The sequence below is a fragment of the Orycteropus afer genome, unplaced genomic scaffold (genome assembly GCF_000298275.1).
Source record: "Orycteropus afer afer isolate SDZICR_OR568_19922 unplaced genomic scaffold, OryAfe1.0 scaffold00193, whole genome shotgun sequence".
NCBI lineage: Eukaryota > Metazoa > Chordata > Mammalia > Tubulidentata > Orycteropodidae > Orycteropus > Orycteropus afer.
The window spans coordinates 5,987,853-6,001,218 of NW_006921780.1; the positions used below are offsets into that span (position 1 = coordinate 5,987,853).

A 13,366-nucleotide genomic window follows, 5' to 3' on the forward strand; every position below is an offset into this window, starting at 1 on the left:
AAAAAGAAAAGAAATCGAATGACATTCTATACTGAGCATATCTTCAAAAGAAAAAAATAAATAAATAAACAATGTAAGGGGACATGGAAGCCAATGTAGGAAACAGTTGTCAAGGAAGAAAGCATAGACACAACCCACCCCATTGCCTGTATTCCCGATGCAGTGCAGTAAATTACTTAATATGGCCCCTCTAGCCATAGTCCTCCATTTTGTGATGTATTGTAAATCCTAGCCTCTATGCCTGTGATTATGATCCCATTTTATGGGGCATTGTATATTATGTTAATGGGGCAGGATTAGGGTGGGATGTATCTTGAGTCCCACCTTACTAGAGGGTGTGACTCAAGTCACCACTCTTAGTTTCCTTGAGAGTATATATGTATGTGTGTATGTATACATATATATACACATACATATATATGAATGCTCCAGCAAAGTTCATTCTCTTGCTCTGGACCCTTCATCTAGTTTGTCATCATCTCATCCCTGGTCCTTGGAATTTGACTCAGTAGCCAGTCATCTGATCTGCCAATTTGAGTTTGTCAGCCCTTGCAAACCACTTGAGTGAGGAGAATCCTCCAGATTTATGTCTGACCCACAGATTTAGGACTTGTCAGCCTACACCACTGCATGAGTCATTCCTCCTCAACAGTTTGTGAGTTTTGTGAGACATTACAGTGAAATACAGAGCCTTAAATCAGGAGGGAAAGCACTAAGAGGAGGAGGAGGAGTTGATGTTAGAGATGATGGAGTGGTACAGCAGTTTGGAAAGTCAGACGTTTGGGACATCTTTAACCTCTGCCTCATAGACTTCAGCCTCGTGTTGATCCTTCTAAAAGAGATTATTTGAACACTCATCATTCTCTGATGAGTCTATGGGGTCTTTACATGAAAACACAGCTGCCTCATCCCAGCTGGAAAATAGACAAATTAGTGGCTGAGGGGGAAGTGATAATGGCGCTGTGACTTCAGAGTCACCTTCCAGGAACCAAGGCCTATTTCTCAGCCTATCAGTTGGGGGAAGGGAGAGGGTCCTGAATGAATGGCATCATTCTTGATGGTTCTAACTCCTTCTGGCCAGCAACCTCACAGGTCCCTCAAAGATACTCTTTCCCATACAAGACTAGGGTAAAAAAAATAGACCTAGAAGTCAACATTAATATTGGAGAATGTCTTCATGACCTCAAAATATGAAAATATTTCTCAAGCAAAACACAAAAGTACTAACCATAAACGAAATATTGATAAACTGGACTTCGTTAAAATAAAGTGTGCCCAGAAGATAGCATTGACAGAGTAAAAGGGCAGACACAAGAACGTACATCAGCACACCCCACCCAGATACATGCACACACACACACACACACGCACAGCCTTGATCTCCCTGAAGACTCACATGCTCGGTGTTGCAGCCAGTGACTCTCATTCCGGCACACAGGGCATTGGCTGCTCTCTCCTTATTGAACACCCTGAACTGGACAAATCCTGCAGCAAATTCTCCTGGAAAAGAAGAAGCAAAGAAAAGGCTGGAAGATTCAAAGGAGGAAATAGAAACAGCTTCCTTAGATTGTTCAGGGTTTCCCTACTCCAAAAGCTCAAGCTACAGTCCTGCAAGCCAGTCTGTGGGATGGAGCCCAGCCCATCTGTGGCCACTGGCTGGTGGACATGACTGGGAGGGATCCTCTCCTCACCTCCAGAGACCGCAGAGGACAAAGGCTGGGCCTCACAAGAGGACCCTTGTCTGCCTAAGGCTTAAGGGGAAATTAAACTCGACAGAAAGATCATCATGAAGACCTCAAAATGTGCAGCAGAAATAAACACTTAACAAATGTGGCTAAATTTTTTTGTTTTCACATTTCTCATCCAATTACATCTGTTTGTATTCCCTACAATCACTTGCTTTCATTGAAATCACAAATGCATATAGGAATGGCTTTGATTTGCTCATCGAAGTCTTAACCTTTATTATGCAAAAGAAAAAGTAGTCATTTGAAGATAATCATAACTATGTTTCATGATTAAAAATACATTTTCTCACCATCTTGCTAGTTGTCTTTCCTGTGAACATTACCCCACATCTTTTCTTAACTATAAGAGAAACCATACAGGGTGAGCAGAATATCTAAGTTTAGATCCATGCTCTGCTGCTTATACACCATGTAGCTCTCAACAAGTCCTCTAATCTCTCAGTGTTCGGCCTCCCAAACACTAAAATAGTGACAATAGTCATTCCAACTTCATAGGTTTCTCATGATGATTAAACGACACAAAACCATGTCAAGTTCCTAGCAAAGAGGCTCGGCCATTTTAAGCCTCAGTAAATGTTTGCAATTATTACGTTGCTGTTTACCATCCTTTCCCCAAGACTACAGAGAAAAACTGATGACTGGCCTTAGGGCGCAAACACTCACTCCGACCATATGGTGAGTAATAAGATGCTGTTTTCTGAGCATCACCAAAGTCATAGACAACAGGTATCGCCGGGCCGTTGTCAGTCCAACACTTCCCTATTCCGTATTTCACTGGGTATTTCTGCAAAGATCCAAATTGGAGAAGGTGTGAGAACAGCAGAGATACTGCCATCATCACATATGAGGGGAGGGTAGTTGATTCAAGTTGGCTGTCATTATTCAGAAACCATTCTTAATAAGAGTGACTCCTATTCTAATGGTTATTTTTCCAGCAGCAGCAAGACCCTTGTTCTTGTCCCTCTTTCCCTTACTTTCCTCTTGCATAGAGTTAGCTGAGGCTTCCAAAGAGAGAGGTAGAACACAAGATCACGGTGACCCAGAGGAAGAAGAAACAACCAAGTGTAGGCACCTAGTAGTAATGGGGAACCACAGAAAGCAGACTCACTCCCACCCCAAATACATTACTCTCTGGTCATTAATCAAATTGCCCCAACCCAGCTTGTGTACCTGGTAGAGGCCAAACAGATTATGCCCCAGACGCTGGAAGAAGCCGTTGTTGGTGCGGTACCTCAGAAGGGACCTATTCCTCCAAAAGTTCAGAGGGGACTTGTTGGGCACATGCCAGATGCCCAGATCCTGTGCTTGGATGTCATAGTAGCCCGGGTTCTATAGAGTGAAAGACACCAATCCTGACCAGCTAGGAGTTCACATGACACAAAGGACCCAGCACACATGCAGCCCTCCATTGCTTTGAGAGTCTTGGAACCCAGGTGACCAGATGGCTAGCAGTGCTCAGACACCCCATCCCAGGAGATGATGATGCCCCACTACTACCCACACCCCTAAAAGGCTGTTAGGAGGAAGTTGGGATTCAAGACATGTAAGTAATTCTTTCTTCTCTTCCAGGCCTAGCTCCACATCCCCATCTTCCAACCCTCCCTTCCACATGCTGTGTTCCAGCACAGTCAACTCCACTATTTTCCAAGTGGATGGTAAGTGGCATCAACCTTGTAATCATCACTGGTGGCCGCCTCTGCCGATCCAAAGGTGTTGTAATTGGCCCAGTTGCCGTCCCCCTCTGGGTAGTCTGCTCTGCTGCCCTGCTGACTGGACCAGCGATCACCCACCGTGCACTTCCCATACATGTTGTTCTCATGCACACTAGCCACCAGGGTCCAGCCACCACCTCCAGAGGTCATGTCACAGAAGGTCTGGTAGATGACACCATTCTTGGTGCGGAGGAAATATAAGCCATCTGCAGAGAGAACCACCCAGAACTTCCCTGTCTGAGAGCACAGGGCCCATCTCAGGCCCATAACCAGGGGAGCTCTGAGAATTCAGAGTATTCCCTTAAGGCTCCACACATATCCACCTGTGGGAAAGTAATTCTGCTCGGGTATCCATCATTTCTGCTCATCTTATAAGCAGAGGCAGTGACTGCCTTTGTTCAACACTTTCTTGTCATGATGTTTGTATAACGAACATCCTTGAAAATAGAGATAGTCTTTCCCTCTAAGTAGTAGTGTAGTGCCTAAGGCATTTGACTGCTAACCAGAAAACTGGTGGTTCAAACCCACCAGCCACTCCTCAGAAGGAAGATTGGGCAATCTACTTCCATAGAGATACCCCCTCAGAAATCCAAGGAGGAATCACTATGAGTCGGGATCAACTCGACGGCAGTGAGTTTAGTTTTGGTTTGTTTGTTTTGTTTTTTGGGTTTTTTTTTGGGGGGGGGGCATAGATCCATATGGCTAGGAGAGGCCAGAAATCAGCACCCACCCACATCTCCAGTCTCTAGTCTATAGCTGGAGACCTCTGTGCATCTTAAAGCAGAGGGAAGGAATGATTACTGCCCATTATAACAGAGTCCGATTCCCTTAGATCAATGTTTCTTTATGGCAACACAGCCCTGTAAGCAAAGGTCTCTACCATGGGCACTCTGGGCACCTGGCATGTCTCTGCATAGGGTGCATAGGCCACAGAGGTAAGGATTAGCCATCACTCATCTAATCTTTCACAATATACATGTTATCCTCCCAAAAGTGGGAGGTCTGTGGGGTGCTACTCCAAGGTCATTTCTCACTCATCACCCTGGCTTCAGGTGTGGCTGTCATGAGACAGTTCCTCATCACCTCTCAGGTTCTGATGAGGAATGAAACCTCGCCCCACACATGCACTTAGGTTACAGCTGCAAGCTATGAAACTACTTAGCTGCAGCTTGGTTAGCTCCTTAGTGGCAAAGTACTCCAACACCTGTTTTGTATTTTGCTTTAGTGCTTTTATTTCTGCATCACCTGTGAGATAAGGAATGAGGGAAACTGGACACTTTGTTGATCATGAATTTGCTGTGTATGAGAGTAATAAACTGTGAGAATCTAAAAAGGGCCTGGTTTTTTACCAGCCAAATTTGTCAGCCTGCTTGACAAACCCACTACCTGTGCTGCTGCATCCAGACCTCTTTGATCACCCTATAGGGATGCAGGGGGCCACCACAAGAAAATGCTGATACACAGGCTACTACAAGTGCTGTGAATTATAAAGTTCTTTGTCTCTCCCTCAGAAGTCTCATGTTTTCTACCAGCATCAATAAAAGTGTAGCAGGCTGATTAACTGTGAGTTTACGAGTAAAATCTCAGACTCTTCACAGTTCCTGCCACCACCCTACGTGTCACCAGGAACACTGCATTCTCCCTGTGTCCAGAAGATCATGTCTGATGTGACTAGGGTGGGATAAGAAAGCCTCAAAATTCCCAGCGGAAACCTCTTTGAGTGGGAGCCAGAGTGAGACAGACAGTAGTGCTGGGTACATGTCTCCTGATTTCCATGACTGGGTTCTGTTTAGCTAAAGAGTTCCTTCAAGGAAAGAATGCTGGTATTGTTGCATTACTCACCACCTGCCTGACGGCAACTTTGTTTGACTTCCTTGCAGCTTCTAGGCAGGGAATCAACAGAAGAAGCACAGAAGCTTTTTTTCTGTAACATCTCAGGAGGATAGGTCACTGCAAGAGGATGTGATAATACTTCTTATTAATAGTTATTAGCTACTGACACCATCTTTCTTGCCAACCAGTTCCCAACTTCTGCCCTACTGCAGTTCCTCAATTTATGATGTGAGACCCCAAGAGGTCAGGGACTCTCTCTGCTAAGACTGTCTGATTCAAGATCTAGTACAGGCTTCACATCTGAATTCTTCCATTCAACTAACTTTAATTAAATCTCTACTGTGTATACCATATAAACACTGGTCATTCAAAGACAATTTGACACATTTCTTTAAGAGATTACATTCTAGAAGGAGTGTACACATAAAAAGGCACCCAAATGAGAATGGGGAGGGAGTAGCCCATTGTGGGGGAAGAGACAGAGAACTTTCTTCAGAAAGGGGAAGATGTACTTCAGAGAATGTTGATTCTGATAGGATGAATAGAAGTTGGCTATAACACAAAGGAATGGTGGGGAGGAAGGCAGAGCACATAAATCACATGAAGGGATAGTCCAGTCACTTGAAAAACTATAGGTCAGTCATAGCCACAGCACATGTTGTGATACAGGGAGTGCTGAAAACCAACACTGAGGAATTAGCTGAGGCCAGAGGATGCAGGGCCTTGTATATTAGTCTAAAACTCTAGGAATTATTCTGGAAGCCTGGCCAAGGGGGGGGGGGGGCAGCGGGAAGTAGCTTTGAATTAAAGGACTTAAAATCCCAGACAACCCATGATGGACAGAGTCCCCTTGGAAAGACATTTTACGTCTCTGATTCCACCTCCCTCTTATTCATTTTTAAAATGTCATTAATAAACTCTTCCTACCCCTCAGAAGGAAGATGGGGCAATCTACTTCAGTAGTGATACTGCCTCAGAAACCCAAGGAGGGGTCGCTATGAGTCTGGTCCAACTCGACGGCACATAACAACAACAACACAATCCCTGGCGATCAAATGAGATGATATATGTGAATGTGCTTTTGAATTAATTAATTAATTAGAGTAAGTGATAGAACCCAATAACAATGAAAATTATCAACACTATGCCTATTCTGAGGGATGGAACTGTGAGGCTAGGGATTAGTGGAGGATGTTCCCTGGACACATCACTGACCACACAGCTCCCTCTGAAGAACCTGAGGCCAAGGCCACAGGAGCAGGAGTGGCTGGGAAGGGACAGGATCCTTCCCATCCATCCCTGAGCCTCCACCCCACAGCCATATAGAGACCAGAGCAGGGGGCCCCAGGATATGCCTCAGCCAACACCTTGATTGTATGCGATTGGATTCCAAGAGAGGCCAGAAATCAGCATCCAGTCAGCATCTCATGTCTGCTGCCAAGTGTGGTCTCCGTGCATATCACTGACTCCTCCTCTGGACCAGGAGTATAGAATAAACCAGCCCAGTGCTATTCCCCAGACTCAGGTGTGAGCTGAAGGAACTGCTGCTCCTGTGAGATATTTACCTGCACTGCACCCTCTGGTGGCCTCCAAGAGGAACAGCAGGAAGCAGAGTCTGGCCATTGTCCTCTAAGGGGAAACAAGATGTACAAGGTCAGTGTCTGGGCCATCCCACCTTTGTCCCTGAGTTTTCTGAATCATGAAAGCTCACATGGAAAGTGATGAGGTTCTGGACATTCTAGAAACTCCCAGAATATCCTGCACCACTGTCCTGCTCTATAAATACCCAGTGGGCCATGGGCTTCTTTCCCTGAAATGTCCAATCCCTGAACTAAGACCAGACCAGAGCTGGTTTCAAGGCTTCCTTCACACACAGACCTTGTTTGAGACTCACAAACCTCTTTCTCACCAGCAAAGAAAGCTCCCTTCTTCTGTCTCACAGATGCTGGAGCTGAAATACCCTGCCAGAAATGGTATCAGAGCTTCCTCTGCAGAAGGTCCTGGAGTGGCTTGAAGTCCTGAGCCTTTTATGAGGAAAGTTAAACCATGCAAGCCCAGCCCAGTCCCACCCCACCCTGCCTGGCCCTGCCCCCTCCTTGGGTTTCTGACGCAGTATCACTATGGAAGTAGATTGCCCAACCTTCCTTCTGGGAAGCGGCTGGTGGGTTTGAACCCCAGCCTTCTGGTTAGCCTTAGGCACTATGCCACCAGAGCTCCCAGACAATCACCTACACATATATCACATAATCACACTCTCAGAATAGGTCAGGACTTACCGTGCTTCCCTTCCCACCTGTGATCAGATGCTGTCAGACCCCAGGCACAACTGTCAAGACGTCATCTGTAAGGAGTTTCTCCTTAAACTTCTCTATGGAGCCTTCCCTGATTGATATCCCATTCCCAGGCAAAGCTGATGGCTTCCTCCTTTGTCCAAACATAAATTATTCCATGTATCTCACTATAATTTCATTACTTTATTAACTTTTAACTTTTTGTTTAGAAATAAGTTAAAACTTACAACACTTTGCAAAAAATATTAAAATTGTACATAGCCTCCACTAAGTTGACACCCAAAGAACTAGATGATACCCAACTACCATGACTCTTCTCTAATTGGCATCACAGTAGAAGGTAACAGAGTTGGAGAAAAAGGTAGAACAAAATTCAAGTTCATAAAGGAAACCAGATTTACAAGCCTGGTAGAGACTGGTGGAATCCCTGAAATATGGCCCTTACCCACCCTTCTAACTTAGAATTGAAGCCACTCCCGGAGATCACCTTTCCGTCACCTAAAGACAGGCCTACAATGTGAACAATAACACCCAGGAGAGACATGCTTCCCAGAACAATCAACTATAGGGGACCAAAAGGACAGCATTGCCCAAAAGAAAAGTTGATAAAGCAGGAAAACTGGGTGAACAGAAACGGGGAACCCAAGTGCTGACACACTGTGGGGATTGGCACCAATGTCACAAAACAATCTATTTATAAATTACTGAATGGAAAACTGTAAACTTTCATCTAACCCAAATAAAAATTAAAAATAGTATAAATAACAAAGTATACTTTTTACCCAGATTGACCTATTATTCAAATTATTCATCTGTTTCATCATTTACTAGATAGACAATTACTAGATAGATAGACACACACACACATACTTTTTTCCTGAACCATTTGAGGGTAAATTACATACATCTTGCACCTTCACCCCTAAATATTTAAGTGTGTATTTTTTAATAATAGGGATAGTCTGACATACAACCACAGTACAATCAGCAACTTCATGTCATTAGCTTTTTCTTAATGTAACTGATGCTTCTCTAGGGTATATCAGACCTGGGCGTGATACTACAGTAATATAAATGGTACTGAAATTTCTTTGGTTTCATTCCCTCCATTGTTGAGAGACTTCCAGTCCCTTTGAAGCCCATAATCCCCAGGAGATGTCTGCCATGTGTTAACAAGAGTTCTACACTCCACACACTTCAACCTGCCGTAGCTCCTTTCACACTGTCTGCTGCTGAGCCCCACACTGAATGCTGAAGCGTATGTTGGCTTCCCAGCATTTCTGATGCTGTGTTTGCTTTCTGAGACAAGGAGCTGATTTTGATGTTCAGGGTACACTCTCAGGCCTCCTTGTTTGGCACCACATCCTACTGCTGTCCAAGGTTAGGAGCCATCTACTTTATTCAAGAAAGAATAAAGAAACACCTCTCTGTTTCTATGGCTGATGCCAAAGCAGACCTTGTATCCAGTGCCACAGTGCCCTCAAAACCATATTTTCGGTTTTTCTTGCTGCCCCTTCTCCCTTAGAAAGGAACCTAAGAAAGCAAGAATGGAGAACAAATCTGACTGACCATTTTCTCAAGACTTAGGCATTATTCTTGAAAAGAGTATGTGAGTTCCTTCTCAAGAAGGTTCTGAATCCTTTCATTTGAGTATTTATATAGGTATTTGCTTAATACTTGTCTCCTGAGGAGCTCTTGTGGCACAGCTGTTAAAGCATTAGGCTGCTAACCAGAAGGTTGGCACTCTTAACCCACCAGTCACTCCATGGGAGCTCTGGTGGCATACTGCCTAAGGTATTTGACTGCTAACCAGAAGGCTAGAGGTTCAAACCCACCAGACACTCCTCAGAAGGAAGATTGGACAGTCTACTTCTGTAGTGATACCGCCTTGGAAACCCAAGGAGGGGTCACTATGAGTTGAATTTGACTCATCAGCAGTAAGTTTGTTTGTTTGTTTGTTTAGTCATTCCATGAGAGAAAGATGAGGCAATCTGCTTCCATAAAGACTTATAGCCTTGGAAACCCTATGTGGCAGTTCTACTCTGTCCTATAGGCTTGCTTTTAGTTATAATCAACTTGATGGCAGTGGGTTGGTTTGTTTGTTTCCTTCTCCAGAAGAGCAGCAGAGAGGGTTCTCCACCATATCTCCAGGGCTACACACAGTACCTGGTATATAGCAGGTCTTCAATATGCATTTATTAAATGAAAAATTTAACTCAGATCAGAACCACAGGCATATCTGTATGCTATATGATAAATTTTTAGAAATATTGATGTTCGGTTTTAAATTGTTTTCTTTGCTGTAATTACTTTATGCCATATTTCCACCAGAAAATTGTTCAGGAAACATTATAAGACACACAATATCCCAGTGTTTACTAGTATTTCAAGGGAACAAAGGAAAAGATGTAGTGTCTCGAGAAAGACAATGGCAGCCATAGTCAGATCAATGATCAGGACCAGATGACAGCCAAGGAACAGGATGAATTACAGATTCACACAGGAGAAACCTTAATCCCCTTGGGACTCTTTGGTTATATTATGCTTGTAGATTTCCCACTCTAGCAGAACTCATGTCTTTCTACTGGGAGAGCCGAGGAAAACATGTCTTCAGTAAACTGGAACAAGGGGACATTGTGCTTACATTGCACGCTTACACGTTTGTTGTCAATTTGGTAAATTTTTTCACAAATTCTTCAAAACTTAAAGTTTTTAATTTTATTTTTCATTATCTCAAGTTAATTTTTATATATGATGTTGAGCAAAACCCTAAATTGATCTTTGACAATTTGCAAATTTTCTTTCTCATCATTATCTATGAAATGTTTTCTAACACATTAATGTCTTCAAGGGAGCTCTGGTAGCGTAGTGCCTAAGGCACCTGACTGCTAACCAGAAGGCTGGTGGTTCAAACCCACCAGCCACTCCTCAGAAGGAAGACTGGGCAATCAACTTCCATAGTGATACAGCCTCGGAAATCCAAGGAGGGGTCACTATGGGTCGGGTCCGACTCAATGGCACATAACAACAACAATGTCTTCAATGAACTTTAAATGCATTCTTATTTAGGGTCAAATTTTGAACTAGTACTATGCTGTTTAACAAATGAAGTCCTGCTACATGCTACCATAAAGATGACTCTTTGAAACATTATGCTGAGTGAAATATGTCAATCACAAAAAGACAAATATTGTATGATCCCACTTAAATGATATAGACAAATGTATGGAAACCAAAGTTTAATAATGATTACCAGGGGTGGGAGGCAGGGGAAAAAGAGTCTTAACTTAGGGAGCTGTGATACAGTGAATTACATAATGTGGCTCTTTTAGCCATGGTCTTTGTGACTCCCACCAGATGACTGAGTGGGATGGCGCAAATGTGAGGTGCATGTGGCCCGCCAAGGGGATTAGATAGCTTGTTAATAATGTAAACAAGATGCATGGCACTCTTGTGGGGTGGGATCATGCAAATAAGATGCATGAAACCCTAACATGGGGACTGGTCAGTATTGCCATCCTGCTGGGCTTGAAAAAGTAGAAAAGTAGAGAGTGCCATGGGAGGAACTATTGGGGTAAGAATTGGTAAAAAGCTTAGCAGAAGGGACATATCAGAGGCAGAAAATGGGATCTCACTACACTATATGGTAGTGAGATAAACTATGAGCAGAGCACATCCCTGGACCTGAGATCCCTATACCGAGACCACACAGAGATAGCAGCTACATAGGAACCAAGAGAAACAATAGAACTAAGAGAACTGCACAAGACAGAGTGGCAGGCTGGAAAAGAAAACAGAGTCCCTTCAGGCAGGAGATTTGCTGGCCTTATGGGGTGCACTTATTGGCAGAACTAAAAGAGCTTTTGAACACTTGCCAGAGTAGGGCAGAGGCTAGGACAATCACCATAGGCCAGAGAGGCATGTGTACTAACATGGCTGAGGGGAGACTAACCTGATCAGAGAATTGTATCCTGAGTGTTCCTGAGCCTGAATGGTAACCTGTTACTTCTCTAATAAACCCCATGATCATGAATATTGTCTGTAAGTTCTATATGGTCATTGTCACAAATTACAGAACCCAGCAGAAAAGTAGAATGCCATGGGAGGGACGATTGGGGTAAGAATTGGTAAAAAGCTTAGCAGAAGGGTTAAATGGTGACAGCATGTCTGATCTCCACCTGATAGAAACCAACCTTGGGCTGTTGATGTTCGTCTTGATTCTCTCTCCCCCTTGTGAAATTAGAGGAGGTCAGACAATGTGGTCACTGCACCAAAAACGCAGAAGCAATGAGTTACTGTTAAGGGTGGTGGAATAATTTGGAAAGAGATAGTAGTGACGGTTGCACATGATGAACGTAATTGGTGTCACTGAATTGTACATGTAAAAAATGTTGAATTGGCAAATGTTTGCTTATATATGTATTTACCACAATGGAAAAAAATTCTAATGTAAAGCCATTCTTAGTTTGCTGACCATGCAAAATGAGACTATGAGCCATAGTAAGCCAACTCCTGATCTTAAAGACATAGAATTAGTGTTATTTCCTTCTGTTTTTTCACTCATCTGCCTCCTCTGATAAGCTCACATGACCTAGCACTGCTGTAGAATCTCCATGTAAGTTCCATAATGACTGACTCTGATGTTTGTTTGAACTCCTCCAGGATAAGTCAATTCTCTATCTCCTGAGGCTAATTATTCCACTTGATTTTTTATTGTAAAAATAAGTCTTATGTTCTTTTGCCTTAAATATCTTCTCCACCAGTAGTATTCCAATTATCTAACATGAAGAAGGAGTTCTGGTGGTACATTGGTAAAGTGCTCAGCTGCTGAGAGATGGGCAGTTCCAACCCACCTGTGCTCCACGGGAGAAAGATGTGACAGTCTGCTCTCATAAAGATTACAGCCTTGGAAACCCTATGGGGCAGTTCTGCTCTGCCCAGAATGGTGGCTATCATTCAGAACCAACTTGTCACCACACAACACTATGAGCAATGCAACATTCTTTCCCACACCTGCAGATGTAGGACATTCCAACCTTATGCCTTATCAATGTTTCAGATAGCATTCCTCCTGGAAGTTGGATGGTTGGGGAGGTCAGGGAAGATAGATGTTTTCTTTACCAGAAACCTCCCTCTCCTGGGTTGGATGGAACCTGATTACAGTTCACCACCCCAGCTCTGGGAAGGAAAATGTCCCTTTGAGATACTTCAGTTTTCTCATAAGTAAAACAGGGATTCAAGTCCACAAGATCCTATCCAAAATTAAAATTTGAAAGTAAAAGTGTTTTGAAAACAAATATAGTGAGAGTACCATATGCCATATTCCCAGCAGAATCTAGGGCAGCCCTTATAATTACACAAATTACTGTTTTGGAGTTAACCATAATATAAAAATAAAGACTGTAAATAGCTCCACAGCAGTTCAGGGCAGGCCAAATGAGTTTAGGTTAAGTCAGGTTTTTTAACCTTTTACTGAACTCCAATATATATAATAATATATAATATAATCCACCATTTGTCTGTCAGTTTGTTGTACTGTGCTGACTTTGTTGCTACAATGTTGGAAGCTCTGTCACTGGTATTTCAGATACCAGCAGGGTCACTGGACCTTGCAGACTAAGACAGACTAGGAAGAAGGACCTGATGATCTACATCTTTAAAAATTGGCCTGCAGAAGGAGGCGGGGCAAGATGGCGGACTAGGCAGAAGGATTGCACAGACCCTCTTCAACAAAGAAAAGGGAAACCAATTAACACAGACACAGAAGATAATCTTGGACCCC

The 13,366-nt window shown here is 43.3% G+C and overlaps 1 protein-coding gene across 1 annotated transcript in view; it reads right to left on the reverse strand.

The window, feature by feature from the left end:
- The window catches only part of LOC103202872 (intelectin-2-like), a 15,329-nt gene extending 8,398 nt beyond the window's left edge, over positions 1–6,931 (reverse strand). The window contains exons 1-6 of the mRNA XM_007947800.2: positions 6,859–6,931; positions 5,303–5,410; positions 3,419–3,666; positions 2,919–3,077; positions 2,412–2,532; positions 1,397–1,500 (exon numbers count right to left, since the gene is read on the reverse strand). Coding sequence (XP_007945991.1) covers positions 1,397–1,500; positions 2,412–2,532; positions 2,919–3,077; positions 3,419–3,666; positions 5,303–5,410; positions 6,859–6,916 — 798 coding nt within the window. The 5' untranslated portion in view covers positions 6,917–6,931. The remainder of the gene's footprint in view (positions 1–1,396; positions 1,501–2,411; positions 2,533–2,918; positions 3,078–3,418; positions 3,667–5,302; positions 5,411–6,858) is intronic.
- Positions 6,932–13,366: the final 6,435 nt, after the last annotated feature.